This window comes from Puntigrus tetrazona, chromosome 19 (genome assembly GCF_018831695.1).
Source record: "Puntigrus tetrazona isolate hp1 chromosome 19, ASM1883169v1, whole genome shotgun sequence".
NCBI lineage: Eukaryota > Metazoa > Chordata > Actinopteri > Cypriniformes > Cyprinidae > Puntigrus > Puntigrus tetrazona.
The window spans coordinates 12,164,314-12,184,792 of NC_056717.1; the positions used below are offsets into that span (position 1 = coordinate 12,164,314).

Here is a 20,479-nt window from a genome sequence, read left to right on the forward strand (position 1 = left end):
ACTGTATAATGCCTAATGAAAATAGCTTACCTCCATCATATTTAATATGCAAATGTCTAGGGCCTATAAATTATCAACATCAACGGAATGACATAACACTTAATTTACAAGTTTACAAACTTAAAACACTTTTTATCTTCATCATCACCGGTGTTATATTGTGTCTTGTATGTTTTACTCGTCATCATGTCAAGTCACTGTTTCAGATTGAATGAAAGAGCTGAAGTCTCGGGCACAGATCATTGGTAATGGGCTTTCTCATCGAGGGCCGATAAATATCTCACACCAGATACTGCACCGCTTCCTTCCACATGCATGCTTTAACACAATTTTTCTTGTCTTTTAAGTGTGCACTTGTCATAGTTACATTAAATGAATGTAACTAATATTTATATTATCTAATATATATATATTTTTTTTGCCCTTACTAAAAAGATAACCCATTGTTTGTTATCCTGCCTCTCATGCTACTGTTAACCCACATCAGAGAATTGTGAACATTTAAAGTGTGTTTTTAAATTATAAAAAAAATGTTATCTTTAATCTCAGAGGATATTAATCTCAAGAGTAAACCGAACATAGTTTTGAGTTTCTGGTGAAACACCTGGACATTTCCAATCTGGCAACACTGCCCCCAACAGCCCTAAATTAAAGCAAATGTAAACCACGCGAAGAAGTGGGATCGTTGTAGTTATACTCTGCATTTTATTAGTCCTTAATTTAGCTAAACCTTCGAGACTGCGCGCGCGGACGTCAAAGGGAGACGCACCTTTAAGGTTTCACGCTGAAGGATGCTGAGCGACTGAAGCTATGGCTGCTCGCTGTTTGCTGGGATCTAGATACACCCCTGGAAAAAGTCGACTGTGCTGTGCAGTGAACATTTCAGCTCCGAGGATTACAAGGGAACAATGGGAAAGTGAAGACGGCTTCTGAAATCAGCTGTGCCTGTGCCTGCGCCTGTGCCTGCGCTGTTGCAGCCGAAAGAGGTAACGTTAACTATACTTCTAACTAGCCTATACAGTGATTTAGTAATCGCTCGTGTAACGTTGACTGTTGTAAAACGTTTACGTAATATTTTTTATGCAATTAACCGTTTAAAATATTATGTGTTTTAAGTAGTGCTATATCACATTGTGCGCGTGAATTAGCAGTTTGTTGTTTTCTCGTGGAATAACGGCGTTTAGACCCGGAAGCAGTGGCGCGTGACGTCAGACTTAAAGGGATAGTTCACACAAAAATAAAAACACCACTCTGTCCCTCCATTGACAGCAATGTAGAGAGGACATCTGTAAAATAGAATAGACACGAGAATGTGTTTTGTGCTTAAAGAAAACAATTTTTTTTAACAATTCTTTTCGTCCCGTCTGCAGCAATGTGTAGTAATACAGCTTATTACTGCATTATATATATATATATATATATATATATATATATATATATATATATATATATATATATATATATATATATATATATATATATATATAACAAACAGTTCCTTAATTTTGCTTGTCAAATTGATGTTTTTTAAGTTTCTGTTCCCATTTCCCACCCACAATGTTACGTTTACAACCTGGACATGGTATTTGAAAATAGTATTTACTTAAAAAAAAATTTAAATAGTGAAACAAACATCAGTCTTTAAAAACTATATATTGTATAACCCAAATGAAACGTAAAACGTTAGTTCACGCAGAAATGAAAATTATGTCGCGAGAGCTTTCTCATCCTCCACAGACGGCAAAGGTTACTGCCACGTTCAAGGAAAGGGACTAAAAGCATCAACAAAGCAGTCCATGTGATGATGTTTTAACCTGAATTTTATGAAGCAACAAGAGCACTTTTTGTGTGCAAAGAAAAAAAAAACATAACTCCTTCACCTTTTAAAAAAAAAAATTAAATACAAAATGTTAATACCCCAACCTGGCATTAATGTATACAAAAGGTAATCTGGAATGGAATGGGGTCATAAAAACTCCAGACAAAACATTCGAAGAAAAATAAAATAAAATAAATACATAATTTTTTTTTCGAGAGCTCCATGAAGCTCCATATACATTTATATACACAAAATATCCATTTTTGTTTTATTTTACTTTGTAATCAATTTTGTTGTTGTTCTGTTTTGACTACTGCCCTATGTTTGCCTTGTGTTTTTGTATAATTAAACTTAAATTACTCATAAATAAATAAATGACGCGTGCCTGTGGCGCTGCTGACGTATAACCCGACGCGCCGCGCTTGCTTTGTATTCAGATGAAGCGCGCGCTGTACGCTACCTAGTGAAGTCTACACATCGACTGTGTTTTGGTCTGGGTGTAGTCTTTAAAAGCGGTACTGTGGATGCCCGAATCGAGAGAAAGCAGTGAGATTAGGTGGACAGAAAAACGCACCTTCCACACGTCCACAGTAAACGATCCAATGCGACGATTTTCCGCTTCGATACGCGAGTCAAATAAGATTGTGCAGTGTACATTTTTTTACGTGACTTTATTTCTTTTAAATAAATTGTTAAAACTCCATTGTGCAATGCTTTGCATTAAACTGTAAATTACATCCAGTCAAATCTTTTCAGGAGACTGAATTATCCATGCTATCTAAATAGTAACTGAAAAAGGGGGTGAACGCAGGAATTATATTCTGTAATGTGTCGACCAGTCAACCCCATGTAGCAAAGTCGCATCCACTGTTCTGTACCAGAAACTGCATTACAATTAACACACTTTAAGTTTTAACAATGCATTTTTTTTCACTTCCCAAACCAAGACCAGAGTGCATTTGGCAACGTTACAAATGAACTGTCATGCATGCAGTCACTGACAATGCTTACTTCTCAGAACAAGTATGAGACGGGTGTGTTGTGGTTTGCATCAGTTTTAACGTTTGAAAATATAGTTATGAATGGATTTGGATGGACCTCTGTGATTTCTCTTTGTTTCACCGGCTGATGCTGCATCTGGAGATCCTAAGGTTTTTTTTTTTGCCGATCACAGGTCAAACCATAGGAATCTTAAGGTGATGGGTGAAGGCCAGATACCGCATTTTGACCAATGTCAAGTCCTGTAAAATGTGTCAAAAGTCTTCTTGCTTTTGAAGAGGCGTCTATCTGTCCTAGCACCTTTGTCTGATGGCGTTTGCTAGTGTTAGTCCACCAACATCAAAAATCTCAAAATGTATGTTAGAAGAGTGGCCCTGCCATAAACTGGGCCTTGGAATGTACTTTTCACTACAAAACACAGACTGTAATATTAAAATATCACACGAGAAAAATAAGTAGTCTACATTTGATGCACAAGGCAATAATAATAAATTCAAATAATAAATGTGAGGATAAAAATATTTTTCATTTATATTAATTGTATCTGCAATAAGTTTTTTTTTTGTGCCCATTTACATGTGTAGATTGTAGAAAATTCATAATGTTGACCTTTCCCTCTTTGCAGGGAAACACATTTAAAATCGATAACTTCGCAAACAGTGGGGTTTTCTGTCGCATGTTGACGTCGGTGCGCTAGCGAAGTCTCGCGTGAACTGACGCCATTGTTGTTTACAGAGAGGAAGGAGGACGCTTGTGCAGAAGGCGGCTTGTTTTTAGCAATATATTTATACTCGCATTGTTCCTCAGAATGGTGCTTACGTGTGCTTATCCCGGATGCCGCAACCTATTTAAAAGCGTAAGATTACGCGCGTCAACTCAAACGGGAAAATTGACTTTTCACCGATTCCCGACGTTTGAGCCGGATCGCCTGCATTTATGGTTACTTGCTCTTCAGATGGATGTTAACACGCCTATGAGGTTACTCAAAGTATGGAGGGTCTGCAGTGAGCATTTTTCCCCTGATGACTTCAAAGCCATCAGTGGGAATCAAGTCTTACTCAAATCGTCAGCGGTGCCTGTGTTTGTTTCGCAACGAACCGAGGTATGTAAAACTGACAGATCACCAGCAGCTGGATTACAGACGAACAATGGCGTCAGTTCACGCGTGATTTTGATAATGCTCGTACGTCATCATGCGACAGAAAGCTTGAGCTCCAGACGCTCGTGAAAATGAAAATAACACACAGGTTTAGTTTTGGGCGAACTGTTCAACCAACAAGGCGCTCAAGAGTATATATCGAACAACTGGGCCTGATGGAGATGGTTCGCCTAAAAGTGAAAGTAAATCATTTGCATAATCTTATGCCATCCGAGAAGGTTTTTAGAGCGGGAAAAAATTAATTCAAAACATACGGTTTAAAAAATATATCTAGATGTGGGGAACATTTTTTTTTCCAAATTTAATTTAAAACTATTATTATTATTGTGAAGGAAAAGTTTATCCAAAATTAAAATTCAGTAAATTCTCTCCCTCGTGACATACCAAATCCATAGGACTTTTGTTCATCTTTGAAGCATAAATAGATATTCTGAGAGTTTTCTGGCCCTCCATAGACGGCAACACAACTACCACGTTCAAGGCCCAGAAACCAACAACGGCATCGTTTAAATACTTCATGTGACCAAATTTGATCTACGATCGTTATTCGACCATTTTTAGTGGTGGGCAAACTACGCCTCAGGAAGCATTAATGTTTTCATCTGACTGTTTCTGGGAACAGATTCAAATCTTTGAGAGTTTCAGAAAAAGATGGTTAGTAAAAACCACAGCAGCCAAAAGCCTGTGAAAAGCCCAGTCGGACTAAGCCAGTGGCCCCTCGCTACAATACACATGGTTCAGGGGGCAAGGTTACATCTACTTCCAGGGCTGGAGATGGGTAGGTTTAGGGTAAGGTTGGAGGAGTTGGATCTGGATCCAGCCTCGCCCCATGGATCTTGTGTACTGCAGTGAGGACCATCTCGACAAAAGCACCCACAAATTCTATAGAGGAGTCGATTCATGCTACGTCCACAAATAAAAGCCTGGAGCGTTTGTGTGTGTGTGTTCGTTGAATTTTTCTCTTAAGTTCATTTGCTCATTAAACTGTGGCATCAGTATGAATATTAAAATGGAAGAATAAGATACTTTAATTGCATATGGCAAGAATGACTGGCTTAAACATTGTAATTAAGTCTGGATAAAAACGTTACTTGTAAAGTAGGATCTGGGGTTCACACGAAGTGAATGACACACCTAAAATAGATAGAAAGTAAGTCTTTGTTTTTCATTGGCCATGTGATTTTTACATTTCAGGGTTAGTTCACCCCAAAACGAAAAAATTAGATCATTATTCATCCTTGTGTTGTTTTAAACCCCTAAGACTTCCATACGTCTTCAGGACACACATTAAGATGTTGTTTGACCCACACGCCAAAGCAAGGACTTTGGTAGAGCATGTGACAGCAGTGGCTCAACTTCAGTACACTTTGTATGCAAAGAACACTAAAATAATCATTTACTCCAAAGTTATTTTTCTCATGCACCATGACGCATACACGCTTTTCCCTGAACATAATCAATGTAATTAGGGTTGTTTACGTTCAGGAGAAAAAGCACACAGGCCTAGTGGTACTCTCCAAAACGGTGAGCTTTCTCATAGCTTCACAGAAGAAGTGAAGACCACAGATGTCCTTGCTTTGTGCCTGAGCTTTTCAGTTCCGTTGCTGTCCGTGTGGGGTCAGTGAGCTCTCAGATGTCATCAAAAATATTTTAATTTGTGTTCTGAAGATGAATGGAGGTCTTGCAGGTTTGGAAACACACAAGGGCTGAGTAATTACTTACAGAATGTTTGGCACGACCATTGATTCTAGACGCAAACCCCGTTGATTGGGCTAGTTTTGAGTAGCAGTTGGGCGGGTTTTGTTGTGAGAACCTGGCAACCCCAGAGAAGGAGACGCGCGTACGCAAGCTGATGTGCGGTCTTTGATATGGTGCTGAAGTGTGCATGCCCTGGATGCCCGAATCGCGAGAAACCAGCTAGAGTACGCAAAAGTGCATTGCCAACGCCGACAGATGAAGCGCTTACCTTTCACACTTTCCCGGTAAACGAGCCGAAGCGGCTCAGGCGGTGGCTGCTGGCCGTTGAGCGGCGCGTTGATCTTCCGCTCCCATACGCGAGACAGCTGAGGTTGTGCAGTGTGCATTTTTCCCCAGACGACTTCAGAACCGGTCAAGGAAAGGCACGACGATTACTGAAATCAACAGCTGTGCCCCGCTTCTTTTTACAAAACAAGGAGGTATGAGTGAAAGTATCATTCGGTAATAAAGATACTATATAGTAGTTGATTGATACAACTTTATGCGACTTTAAATCCAACGTTATGTATGGTACTGTAGATTACGTCTAAGTAACGAGAGAAGCGAGTTGCTTCCCCACATGCAGAACGGTTTTGTGCACAAAATAATGACAACTATGCTTAAACGATTATGAGTGCTCCACTTTTTTATATGGATTGTTTAAAGATGTCCGACTTACTGCGTTTCTGGGCCTTGGACGGTGTTGCGTTGATGCCTATGGAGCGTCACAAAGCTCTCAGATTTCATCTTTTATCTGAATTCGGTCTTACGGAGTTGGCGCCGTACGAGCGCGAGTAATTAATGACCGTATTTTAATTGTCGGGCGAGCAAGCGCCGGAAGTGGTCTCTCGCGCGGATACGTCACTCATTGTTTACACAGCAGAGACCGTAAGTAAGACGGCTAATGAAGATGATAGTGACTTGCGATGTTTCAACCGACGTGAAACTAAAAAAAAAAAAAAAAAAAAGTACGTATGTTCGCGCGAGCTCATCCTGTGCATGATTTTTTCCTCTCATTGAAAAAGTTCGCTATACCGACCATTACATTTACTGGCAGACTACGACGGTTTGACTTTTTTTTTAAAAAATCGCAAAATTGTATCCGATGATGAAAAAAAAGACACTTACACCTTAGATGCCCTAGAGATAAGCTCAAATTTTAGTTTCAAAGTGAAGTATCCCTTTAAATGAAGGTGGTCGAAAGCGGGCGATGTGGCACCAGTCCAGTAGGTGGCGGAAACGCACCACATGTTGTTTGTAAACAACCACAAGAAGCACTCGATTCTGCCGTTTCTTTTTCCACTCGCAAGTGGATGGAGAGAGCAGCTGTCAAGCTGCAGAAAGCACCATAACAGTAGCCCACGTGACTCGTGCGTCCCAAAGCCTCCGAAAAGGCAGCTCTAAGGAGTAGACCAGAGAGATTTTTGACGGATATCTTGTGTCGCCCCGTAGCTGTCAAGTCCCGCTTCGCTTCGGCGCGTTCAAACATGGCTCCTTTACCTTTCGCAGAACAGTGAGTCCTTACAAATCGAGATTTGGAGTAGTTGTTTTCGCAATGGTACGCGTGTGTGCGTTTCCTGGATGTTTTAACCGAGAGAAAGCCATACGGCTCCGTCCGGCGGCATCCTCGCAGGAGGAAAGTTTGACTTTTCACACGTTACCGTTGCATGACCCAGAGAGGCTGAAGCTGTGGCTCCTCGCTCTCAAACGGGATATAAATTCACCCATTGAAAATATCCGGGCGCTGAGAGTGTGTAGTGACCATTTTTCGCCGGACGATATCACTGGGCTGACACGAAGATACCTGAATTCATCCGCTGTGCCTAGACAACAAACGGAGGTGTGTGCTGCTCATGGACGGGCTAATATGGACATGGGCGATCATAGGATTTAAGGAGAAAAAAATAGTAATTTTTGGACGAATCATCCCTGTAACAATGACTTAGTCTCCCGTTGTCCACAATAAAAAAAATGTTATGAATTCAGCAACATGAACTGCCACTTTTTTTTGTTGTGTCGTTAAATGCTTAGTTTTAAGGGTGTGAAAACAAGGAAAAAAATATTTAGATTGATATATATATATATATATATATATATATATATATATATATATATATATATATATATATATATATATAATGGGTGCCACCAGTTGAACAGACCAAATAGCTGATAAAAACCTCACAATATCCTAAGTAATGAACCAATGTCTTGTGAATCCATCATTAAGCAACTTTAAAACATTGCTTCTGGCCAAGATAACAGTAAATAATCCATAATGCTTCCTCCAGTGAAAACACTTTCCTGTTGCCCTATTATATCAACATATTAGTTTAGCACTGTTGTGGGTTCGCTTCGGTGCTAGACCGGTGCATGTTCATCCCTTGTCCTGTTGCAAATTAGATTATTTCTACAGTAGAGAAAACAATGTAATTGTGTCATAGCAAAAAAAATTTAAAAAACAATCATTCGTAAACCCAGTCTTGTAATTGTTTACAAAACATATTCACGTCACGAAAGTGTTTTTATCAGCTATTTGAATTCTCATTTTGGCGACACCCATTCACTACAGAGGATCCGCTGGTAAGCAAACGATGGGATGGGATGCTGAAAATCTCATAATCTGTTCCAAAAGTAAAACAAACGTGTCTACCTCTTAGATGGCCCGAGGGGGAGTACATTTCCAGAAAGTTTGAATTTTTTTGTGAGCTATTCCTTTAACACTCTCTGTTGCTGTTTTAGGAGACTGGGATCGAACCAGACGCCCTGTCGGCAGACAACAGTTGGGATACAGAGGAAGATGATGAAGTTTATTATGCAGATGATTTTGAGTCAACTTCAGGAAAGCAGAAGAACCCCAGAATCTGCCATGAACAACGTGGTAAACTCATTTTGAATGTTACAAATCCACCTACAGAGCCATCTACATCTCTCTCTGCTTTCGGGTCCTACTATGCTCTTCCACCCACATGGCACTACCAAATGGCAAGTCCTCAAATATTTAGTCTCACCGTTTGAAAATTAACTGGTTGCGTTGTTTCACTCGTGAACCATTGCTGTTATGTTTTCTGACAGGATGATCCTGCTGAGGCTGGGCTGCAGATGGAAGAATGTTATGATCTAAATGCCAACATGGATTCCGTTGCTTATTCAGAAGGCAAGAACACTCTTAGTTTTGTTTTCAGTGAGTTTAGCTTCTCCAAATGATCCACCATCCTTCAAAGAAGCACAGTTGGGATTGTATTATGAGTTTTTATGTAGATTATGTGTTTTATATTTAAATATGAGTTTAATAGTTCTTTTTAGAACCCGAAAAAAAAAAAAAAAAAAAGAATTCTGTGTCTGGTAATTGAAATGTTTGAATGTCCTCGTTTTCCACTATCAGATGAGAACTCTGGGTTGGGCTCTCCATCTGCAGCAGATGTCTTTATGGCCAGTGAGGATTTTAAAGGGCATCCAGACATGTGCCAGGGGGAGGACATGGCCCAGTGTTCAGAAGAGCTTGTGATCACTAAAGTTGAGGACACTAATGAAATGGCGCTGGACCAGAATGAAGATTACAATGGGATGACAGAAGTGGATGAATCAGAAGATTCAGGTAATTGAACCTTCTTGTTTTGATAAAATAGTGTCCTTGAACACTCTAGTAAATGCCTAATAAGTGTGATAATGTTTGTTTTTGTTGTATCTGAATATTATTTGTACTTTTCCTGTTCTACAGAAACACAGGGAGCCAAAGACATAAAAAGCAGGATTATGGAATCGTCTGCTGAAATGGTGAGCACAGCACCATTTTTATGCTCACCACTGCAGACAAACGAGTTTTAGTTTTTTCTGATGCATGGAGTTATACACTTCTAAAAATAATATAGCTTTCTTCCATTCAGACCGTTTACAAAGAAGTTAAAGTGACCCAACCCTCTGTCAATATGCTTTTGAAGATCAAGGATGAACCGCTGGATGAGGAATGGAAAAAAGCACCACATTCCCCAATGGGAAACATTAAGGATGATGAGGTGTTCTTCTCAAGAAGTTACTGTTTATTATACTGAAATTTAAAATATTCAAATGATAAGTGAAAGTACTTTTTTGGGCAATAAATTACATAATATATGAAACATAATCTACTGTTCAGGTGGTTTGAGGCAGTAAATTATTTCCACCTTTTGACATTTCTATTCTTTAGATAATCCCAAAAAATGAATCATGGTAGTGTATGTGTAGTTAATAAAATAAAAAAATGGACTCTGTCCTATGGTGTGACAGCAAAAATGAAAAATTAAGAAACAAATAACAATAGAAAAATGTATCTTCATTCTTAGTTACCTCTCTCTTATGTAAGAGAGGTTTTTCGTTTATTTTTACATTTTTCTGTAACACCATAGGACACATTGATACAGCAACTATCTATGTATATATTTTATAGAAGTTTTCACAAAGCATATCTAGTTAGAAAATGTAAGTATCCATTGCTTATGATTACACTCATTTTTGTGAATTAAATGATTAAGGATTATCCCAATGTGTTCATATTTTCAGGATTTTGACGAAGCCACAGATAATCTCAAGATACAAGGTGCGTTTTCTGTTGGAGTAAATGCTGCATATGCATAAACGTTAGGTGGAATTTATAATAATGTATCTTTTTTAAAATTTGTTTGTTCAAAACCTATAGGACTTTCTGTTATATAGTGCATAGCAACCATCCTTCAGACTGGATGAAAAACACCTTTATGGGTGGGCTGTTACTTAATTTTTACATTGCCTTCTTCATGTCACAGAAGCTCCAGTAGACGTCCCAGAAAAGGCAGCATCATTCCCAGCAAAATCCATTCAACCTTTAAAAAGACATGGTGTGTTGTGCACAGCCTGTAATAAGGTCATGCTGAAGGGACACACAGCATTTCAGCGTAGCGGCTCTTTGAAACTCTACTGTTCGCCTCAATGTCTCTGCAACTCTAAGAAGAGAACATGTCACTGCTGCCTTAAGTACGCCTGCAACATTTCATTCGGCTGTAGTTGTGTGCAATTGGAATGATTTGACCTAATGTGTGTTCTTTCTTTTCAGAGAAATTAATGATGACAATATCAAAATTACCCTGGTAGACATGTCAGGGACTGTGAAGGAGTTCTGCAGTCAGAAATGTCGCAGCGCTTCAAACTTCATGTGTAGTGTGTGTGAGAAGACAGGAGTGGTGAGCAGAAGTCTCAAACAGTGCTGAAAATATAAATGCATGTTTATTGCCGTAATTTAGTTAATTTATCTGAAACTGTCGTTTCTCTTAGACTCATAGTCATGAGGTCAATTACATGGGCTCCATTCATAAGCTGTGCAGTGACAGCTGCTTCAACCAGTTCCGCTCCTCTAATAAGCTGAACATGAACAGCTGTGTGAACTGTGGAGGATATTGCTATGGCACAGACAGTCAGTGTCCGTCTCTACGGATGGAGGATAGAGTTATGAAGTTCTGCAGCCAAAACTGCCTCACGGCCTACAAAAAGGTGACAGCGCGTCAAGTGTAACGTTACTCGTTAAGCTATCAGCCACTTTTAAGGAAATTGTACATTGGATAAACTCATCTTTATTTATAGAGGAGTCTGAAACTTGTCACCTGCAAAATGTGTCATGCCCTGCGCCCAGCTGCAGATGCGGTGGACAGTCCAAACTCCGAGGGCGTCAGGGAGCTTTTCTGCTCCACTTCCTGTGTCATGGCAAGCAAAGTCCAGACTGGCAGTTCGTCAGGTACCGTGATCATATTTGCAACACAACCAAGTGTGTTTAACTGTAGTGAAGAACAAATACAGTCAGAGTACGAGTACCGATAATTTAAAGCTACAGTCCATAACTTTTTTTTGTCTTCAGAAAGTAAATAATTTATATAATAAGCAGGTACACCATGAATCCATTTTTAAAACTGTGTTTTTGGCTTGTCCTGAGTCATAAAAAAAAAAAAAAAAAAAAAAAAAAAAAAAATATATATATATATATATATATATATATATATATATATATATATAATTGTGAAATATTATTATTTAAAGTAATTTAATCCTGTGGATTTTTTATTAAAGGTCCCATATTGTACACTTTTTTGGAGCTTTTTTTTAGGTATTATGTTCTTAAGAATATATATTTGCGATATCAGTAACAGGAGCCCTGTCAGTGGGAGCTCGTGTCTAATTAATATTCATGAGCCTCTCTTCTGATTGGCCTGTTCTTTTCAAGGTGAAGCACGAGCAGGCTAATTAAATGTAACAACGTCACAGTTATGTGACAGCTCTAGCTGAACGCAAAACAAAGGGAAGACTAGAGATGGCCCAATTTAACTAGCGCAGATTTGGCTAAATAAAGAGCTTAAAATATCATCTTGTTGTGATGCTGGGTGCTATTATCAACATAATACAGCCTCAAATTAGAAATATGATTCCATATTCGATGCAACAGCCAGGCCAAAAAAACAACATCTGTGGTAAAACACTATAAAACGAGCTCAAGTTTGCACATTTCTCATTAGAAAAGTTTTGATAAAGTATTGTGTTTTGTTGTTATGTGCGCGTCTAAAGTTTTATTGCATCTCACAACTATGTCGATTATGAAATAATGTCTGTGTGCATGTGTTTAAAACCACAAACCGGCGATCTTGTATAATCATTTGTAACCGTGTGCACATCGTTGTGATTAATTGTTGCTGTAATAATAACGTAGCTGTAAAAATAGTTGCCTGCTGAAACTGAAATGTATGCGTCTTCATCGTGGAGGTGGACAGACCCGGTGAGTTTCCTTACTATACACGTTAGATGTGATTCACCTCATAGTAACAATCCTGTCAGATCGTCCGTCCTTGGAGTGAGTGTTAAACTTTTCAGCATGTTTCCGTGAAATGAAATGTTAACTGTAAAGGAAAAGAAAATGTATCACTGCTCACTCTCATATTGTTCCAAACCTGTTTTTTGTTTGTTTGTTTGTTTGTTTCTGTGGAACACAACAGAAGACATTGGACATTAACTTTAATTGTATAAATAAACAACACTTACACATTTTTCAAAATATTTTCTTTTGTGTTCCACAGAAAAAAAGAATGTCATACAGGTTTGGAACGACTTGCCGGTGAGTAAATTGTGATTTTGTGTAAATTATGGCAAAATGTTTTTGTTTTTTTAATAATTACATTTCTAAATACATGATTGTATAGATGGTCACCCAGACATCATAAAATCCACTGGATTATTTATTTTAGTCAAAACTAGAAGTCAATGCATTTGATTGATTAAACAAATTTTTTTTGTTTATATTTATGTACTTATATTTTTAATAGTATTAATAGTTAATTATTAATTTATTTAGTCACACTTTAGTTTCGAGACCAAATCTAACTATTAACTATGAAATTTAGCCTCAGTCAACTACTAATTTATTATAATTAATTTATTATTAATTAGGAAGGTAGTTCAGTTTAGGTATGGGTTAGCATTAAGGGAGGTATAATATATCATTAATGTAAAATAAAAAATAATAAAATGTATTCTAACTATATGCATATTGTATGGTTCATGGTCATTTTCCAAATCAAATTGATCATCCTTATCCCCTTGTTAGTGGGCATATTTTAAAAACATTTAAAAATTTAAAATGTATGTTTATTTGCAACAGTTCTGCTAACAACAATAAAAAGACATTTATGACATGAAAAGAGCGATATCTGCTGAGGCACATCGTGCCGTGTTGCAATTACATCTCTCCCTTTGTCGAGTGCGTTCCAAACGACTAAATATTGATGTGCACATGCTCTGCTCAATTTCCACTTGATCACTTTGATTTGGATAAAACCATTTACACTCCTAAAATGTTTTCAAAAAAAAAAAAAAAAACAATGTGCAATAATATGCATGCAAAATAAGCAACTAGTAAATAGAGAGAATTGGTCTCAATTTGACATTTTTTATTGTATTTCATGTTTAAAAAAACTTGAATGTCTTTATTGTCTGCATGTAAACAAGGTGTTGCAGTGGAATGCAGCAACTGCAAGCTGAAACTAGTGCCTCAGTACCACATATCCACGTTTGATGGATCCGTTCAGAACTTCTGCTCTTATTCCTGTGTACTAGCATATCAGGTACAGTTCTGTCATGTCTTTTAAAAAATATTATAGTACTCTTACATGTGTGGTAATGTTGTGTTGGTTTTTGTTTTGCTTGGTTCAGGAGTCCTTCAATAAGACGAAAGCTAAAAAGCCAGTAAATACAGTAACCTCCACAAGCACCAACACATCTTCCCCAAAACCTGCTTCCTCAGAGTCCAGCTCGTCAGCGAAGACCAGTACTTCCGGTGGTTCGACACAAACCGTCACCAAGATCCCCTGCTTTCAGTGTCTGAACTTCTTTTTCCACAGACCAGAGCTGCTGGAGTTTAGGGTACTTCTGTTCAGTTCTGTTTTATTCTGTATTATTATTAATTTTTTAATACTATTTACCATTTAATTCGGATTTTGTGGAAATGACCTACATGTCTGTTTATTAATGATTGGATGGAATTACTACTTAATATAACAAAAAAATCTAACTAAATAATGTTAATAGTTGCCTTAAGCCCTGGTTGATATTGCATGCCTTTTAACATTTATTTATTTGCGTTCATTTTTTTTATCTGATCCTTCAGAGGAAAATGTACGCTTTCTGCAGTGACACTTGTATTGATGAGTTCAGAAGGATCTACCGCATGGAGGCTCGCTGTGAACACTGCAAACTGGATAAAATCGTAAAAGTAGTGAGAAGGATAAACAAAGTTGACCGTTCTTTCTGCAGTGAGAGTAAGCTATAAGAATAATTCAGACCTTGTTGTTATTTTATTGTTTGGCAATATTTTAATATTAGATACTTAATCTGCATACGTAACCTTGTGCCTGTGCTTTCTGTACAGGATGCAAGACTCTCTTTGAGCATAGCCTGTTCAAACGCTGGGGAAAGAAACACTGTTGCAACTGCTTTTACTGTAACAGCACTTCTAAGACTGTAGTGACTGATGTCTTTGACGGGAAGCAAGAGGAGTTCTGCGGGAATGATTGCTTGTTAAAACAGAATTCACTGATGCGTCAGGTAATATTTTATTATTCAATAGAATTTAGCTGTTAAGTTACGTAGTTATTTATGTAGTTATTCACGTTGTTGGTTACTTGCTTAAATGTAGTTATTTACCACTTGGTTACATAGTTATTTATTTACTAACTAAACCGACTTAATATTTTTAGTTGTTTTCGGTTAGTTATCCCGTTATGCAGTTACTTGGATAGTTACTTAATTATTTTCTTATATGCTGATGAGATTAGTAAGAAAAAGACAAAAAAGGGGTCACATAAGTGACCTTATTTTTCGCACAAGTGGAACCTTCATATAGTTCTAGAAATATTGGCAAAAGAACCAGTTTTTTTTTGGTGTGATCACATCACAGGAACGGATTTAGTTCTGAGGACGAAACGAGCTCCTGCTTCAGAGTAGGTTCTAAAATAGTTCCATGGAAACTGCCAGTGATATTAGTGTACACTGATTGGCCAAGGTCATACAAAAAGCATTTTAAAAAAGCCACTCAAACACAAATATTTCATTTCCGTTATCATAAAATCCACAACACAAAGCGAAAAACGGCACCAATCACGTCGTCCTGCATTCACTGGTTATTGACGTCTGTAAATGCAGCACATAAAGACATAGCTGTACGCCACTTCAGAGTTCCTGCTGCCAATGTAAATGCAACCAGGAAAATGTCCCAAGGAGGAAACTGGAGGAAAATGGTTTGAGCTGACGTGGTGCAGAATTCACCATATTGTTTTTTTAAGTACCTTTGTGCTGCATCGTTACGCTTAGGATATCGCTCAAGATATTGATATAAGATTAGTTATTGTTTCCGAAAGTAACAGTAAATGCTGCTGCTGCACAATTTTTACAGGAAGTAAAGTGCTCAATGTGCAGGCAGGCCAAGAAGATAACGGATACTGTGAAATGGCTGGGTGAGATGAAGCATTTCTGCAGCCTTCGGTGCCTGATGTTCTTCTGCAGTCTGCAGGGCATCACTGGGGTCGTTTCAAATAAATCTACAGCCACACAAGGTATGTCCTCTTCCAAATATTTGGGTGTATCGGTCTGCTTTTGTCCCATTCGGTCTTCATTACATCTGTAGATTCTGTAATTGATTAGCTAAAGTTATTACATCCTAAATGTTTCATTTTCTTTAGTCTGGAGTCCTGCGCTGTCAATGTCTCCACAGGTGTGACCCCAGTATCCTCTGCAGCTCCTCAAAGTACTAAAGAGGGCACACCAGTCATTGCCAATGTCGTCTCACTTTCAAGCGCGTCCGACAAAAAGCCAGGTGTTTTGGAAAACGCAGATCCAAAAGGTGATTAACCTCAGATGCATCGACTATCTAAACATTCGTGTCAACCTGGATGGATCACTTTAACATAATGCATATGATTAAAGACTGAGATGCATTGTTAGCTCGTATCATTCATATTTAATTTAACCCTTTGTTTCCTCAGGCTCTGTTCCTGTAAAAGTCACAGGAAATGTGAGTTCAGGAAAGACCTGTATTTATACTTGTAGAGACTTTGAGTAACTAACTTATCAAGAGCGAAAGTGGGATTCAAAAAGTCTAATTTGTCACTTTTGAGCTTTGAGTGCTTGTTTGAATCAGTCTGGTTAGCGATTAAACAGATCTCTTGTTCTTTGCTCTGCTTGCAGAAGTCTGCCGTGAAAGCTCCCGTCTCTTCATCCCAAACACAGAAAGACAAGGACTTGCCATATAAATCCATAAGCAAAAACAAAGCCACATCCTGTAAACCTCACACCTGCGATGCTGACACACAAATAGGTACTGATCCGTTTCTGCTTGAACGACAATCACTTTTAGGCAACCTTATTCTTGAAATTCTTCCCCATCTTTTTATTTTGTTTTTATCCTGCAGATGGAAGTCCTAAAGTGATAGTGCTGCCTGTGCCAGTGCCAGTGTATGTGCCAGTTCCCATGCATCTCTACGCTCAATACATTCCACAGTCTGTGGGGCTTCCACTTCCGGTACATTTACTCTGTACCCTTCCTCATCCTCATCTTTTTAGTCAGAATTATTTTTTATATTAACATAAGGACTGGACAATATGACTAAAATCACAATACATTTCTTAATTTTGGTCGATACAATATAATTCCAATATCGATATGAACACTATTTATCTGAAGTTTTTTAACATTATAATTGCCTTTATCAGAAATTTTAAGCACCCTTTCCATACATTTTTTTAGAATCCTCTTTATTCTGTTCCCAAAAATTTTGTCTACCTAAATGAAAAAATATATGATTTCTTGCCAAAAGTTACTGAACATTGAATCAAAGGAGAGTTGATTTATGAACGCAGACAGTGATCGCAACGAGTTATATCACATATAACATGGATTGGAAATAATTATACATATTGATAGATGATTTATTGTCCAGCCTCATATTAACATCAGAAATGTATTAAGCCTTAAATATTCTCTTAAACTTGTTAAAAGTAGTTTAGATGTAGTCTTGGTTAGATGTAGTTTTGTGGTCTGTGAATTAAGTATGGCTTTTATGCAGGTTCCAGTGCCCTTGTTCTTCCCTACAACTCTGGACAATGCCGAACACATTGTGAAGACCATTCAGGAAATCAAAGAGAAGATCCCTGATGACCCGCTGGAGGCCGACCTCATCATGATGGCAGAGATGGTGGCTGAGGATGCTGAGAAGGAGAAACAAATCATCACTAGTGGTAAATGGTGGAAAAATGATTGAGAGTTATGGTGTTTAGGCTGTATAATATAAATGCACATTGAATAGTTTTGCACACAAACATATTGTTGAAGGCACCCGTTTTGTTGCTCAGATCAGACTAGTAATATAATGGAGGACCTTGATTTGGAAGATCTATCCAGCAACCTGAGTTGGGAGGAGGACTCTGTGTCTTCAGCGCAGACGTGGGATCAAACCCCTGAGCCTGAGAGACCTCCTCCATCTAGATCTGCCACACTGACCCCCGTCTCCACCGCCGCAGAGGAACCACAGATGGACTTGGAGGCCGATTTCCCGATCGGTAAGACCTTCCGCCGTGCTTAAGAGGTTAAAACACACCCAAGTTTTTTAGTTTTTTTTTTTTAATCTTCCATCCTTTTTCCATGTATTTACGTTTCACATTTCAGAGAGCATTGAACGTTATAGAAAGCAAATGCAAATGGAGATCCATTCTGGCAAACAGAGATCACGCAAGAGAGGACATGATGGCTTCCCTGAGAAGAAACAGGTAAGAAAAACTAAAGTAGAATTATTCCTGACCACCAACCAAACTCCCAACGTTTATCACATTATGGAAAGCTAAGTATCTGATTATGGTGTGTTTTGTTGGTACGCAGGGCAGTAAGTGTGCATCAGCACCTCCAAAAAGCCTCTCTAAACTGCAACATGAGTATGGAGTCAAAGCCTGGAAGAAGTGGGTGCGCTGGAGGAACACCCAACCCAACATGGAGGCTCTCAAATTTGGCTGTAAGCCCGTTTTTATAAAGCATTTTAGACTAAAAAACAAAAAAACGTTTTATTTCAATATTTTTTTCAGAAGCAGGACTGAACCACATTAACATTTGGAATAACTAAATAAACGGTGAACATTTAGATTAATCTTTATGTATGGGAGATTTTATGGCATTAATTAATTAATTCTTTAATTAACAGCTCGAAATATGACACTAAAGGAGGACTTGTTAAAGTGCTGCACTGCTGAACTCAGCTACGGCCTCTGCAAGTTCATTTCTGAGGTTAGTCGACCCAACGGAGAGAAATACAGCCCTGACAGCATCTTCTATCTCTGTTTGGGAATCCAGCAGGTAAATCATAAAAAAAAACCCCACAAACTGAACACATTCAGTCATGTTATTTATAGTTTATTTGATTCAGCTCTTGTCGTTCATGTTTGCAGTACCTGTTTGAGAACAATCGGATGGAGAACATCTTTGCTGATGTCTTTTACGCCAAATTCTGCCATGAAATGAGCAACGTACTTAGAGGGTGGAAGCCAACTATTTTGTCCAGTGGTGAGTAATTTAAACCACAAATGTGTGACTAGTTTATTTCACCGCTTCTCTATTAACGCGCCTGTGCTTGTGTGTTCAGGTTACGTTCACTCTCGTGTGGAGGAGTATCATCTGTGGGACTGTAAGCAGCTGGGGGCGTTTTCACCCGGCGTGCTGCTCAACACGCTGCTTTACTTCTTCACTAAGTACTTCAGCTACAAGACCGTGGAGCAGCACCGGCGCCTCTCTTTTGGCCACATCAAACGCTACTCTCGAGGACAAGCCAACAACAAAGTGTCCTTCCTGCGTTTCTATCCCCCGAAAGAGGACGGAAGCGCGGGTCAGCGGGCAGCCGTACTATTCAATAGTGCATTTTTAGATAAATTGTGTTTCTATCTAATCATTTTGTCCAATTTAGATGGTGTCCCTGTAAAGAAGAAGAAGAAGGAAGGTGAACGGCAAAGGGTGCTAAAAATACGGCAGAATTCAGACAATCCTCTTCGCTGTCCTGTCAGGCTATACGAGTTCTATCTCTCAAAATGGTACGTCTGCTTTTTGTGTAATAAAACGGGTGATGGTGTACTTGGTTGTCTTACGGTGTCATTTCTTCCAGCTCGCCCGGCATAAGACAAGACACAGCCCAGTTTTACCTGAGCCCCGAGCGCTCCTGCGTACCCAGCAGTCCCACGTGGTTCTCCACCACCTCCTTGAGTGATGAAGTTCTGGACAGCATGCTCACACGTATCCTTACTGTCAGAGAGCTGCACCTGGAGAGAGAAAAATCACCCAACGACACGGATTCAGACAGTGACTCGGACTTCACAGCCATTTAGCACCACGATACTGAGAAAACCTGATTGCGTCTTCTGGGATTTTGACTGTTTTGAATGCTGGAAAGCAAGTGGTTTATCATTTCATTTTCATTTTCAATCTTGTTTTAGTTATAAGGACACACACCGTTACAGTGGGATTATTGTAAGTTGCCACTTTTGTATTATATTTAAACACTAAAGACATTGACAGCATCATTCCAAAAGCAGATTTTGAAATTGTTGTTTTTCATTGCAAGCCATGTTGGTTTAAATAGAAGGAATGTTTCTGAAAACTGACTCTTGATGCCCTTTTTTATGCATAAAAGAAAAACTGAAACTCATTCTGCACGTCTTTTATCTTTGTTTGAAAGGAGGTATAAAAATCACTTTTTTTTACTTGCACTGAAACACTTGTTGCATTAATCCGCACTTTTTTTGTTGTCACCCTGGTGGTGATTTTACAAATAAGTTATTTGACTTATATAATATGTTCATATATTTAGAAAAGATCTGTGATCAAGAGATGCACAAAAGAAGAAAGGAGCTTTTTTTTTACTGTTTTACTGCAAATTAACTGCAGAATAGATTTTCTGCAGCAAATATATCCACACTGAAAACAATGTGATTTACTTTAAAACAGTTTTCACTCAGAAATTGATAGTGTATTGCTAGTATTTTTTTATTTGTTCTAAATTTAAAAAAATGTTTTACAAAAAAAGTACTATACGCTTGCTTAGGAGAAAAATGGTTAGTAGCGGTACATATATTCTTTGACAGACACTGATTAAAAAGCTGTGGTGTTCAATATTTTACATATAATACATGGTCTTGTCACAGAAACTTTTTCAGCCAACTTTGATATTTTAGATTGTTTCTTTCAA

General features: G+C 38.3%; 1 protein-coding gene and 1 long non-coding RNA gene across 4 annotated transcripts in view; one reads left to right on the plus strand and one right to left on the minus strand.

Annotated features, from left to right (window-relative positions):
* Positions 1-6,535, minus strand: part of LOC122323784 — an 8,234-nt gene extending 1,699 nt beyond the window's left edge. The window contains exons 1-2 of the long non-coding RNA XR_006247055.1: positions 6,394-6,535; positions 5,944-6,135 (exon numbers count right to left, since the gene is read on the minus strand). This is a non-coding gene — a long non-coding RNA (uncharacterized LOC122323784). The remainder of the gene's footprint in view (positions 1-5,943; positions 6,136-6,393) is intronic.
* LOC122323753 (zinc finger MYM-type protein 4-like) lies at positions 772-19,939 on the plus strand. Of its 3 annotated transcripts, none has more exons than XM_043217851.1 (29): positions 772-986; positions 8,457-8,699; positions 8,790-8,871; positions 9,100-9,312; positions 9,436-9,491; positions 9,602-9,730; positions 10,254-10,290; positions 10,496-10,703; positions 10,783-10,909; positions 11,001-11,216; positions 11,307-11,457; positions 13,713-13,828; positions 13,917-14,126; positions 14,371-14,521; positions 14,632-14,807; positions 15,655-15,814; positions 15,973-16,101; positions 16,244-16,272; positions 16,446-16,575; positions 16,670-16,779; positions 17,324-17,495; positions 17,610-17,816; positions 17,923-18,023; positions 18,133-18,262; positions 18,449-18,600; positions 18,693-18,807; positions 18,887-19,126; positions 19,205-19,328; positions 19,400-19,939. In XM_043217851.1, the coding sequence occupies exons 2-29, from the start codon at positions 8,697-8,699 to the stop codon at positions 19,617-19,619; spliced, it is 3,894 nt and encodes a 1,297-aa protein (XP_043073786.1). In that variant the 5' UTR covers positions 772-986; positions 8,457-8,696; the 3' UTR covers positions 19,620-19,939. The 3 variants fall into 3 exon arrangements, with proteins under 3 accessions (XP_043073786.1, XP_043073784.1, XP_043073785.1); XM_043217849.1 differs by lacking the exon at positions 772-986 and adding an exon at positions 3,531-3,920; XM_043217850.1 differs by lacking the exon at positions 772-986 and adding an exon at positions 7,270-7,554.
* The last annotated feature ends 540 nt before the right edge of the window (positions 19,940-20,479 follow it).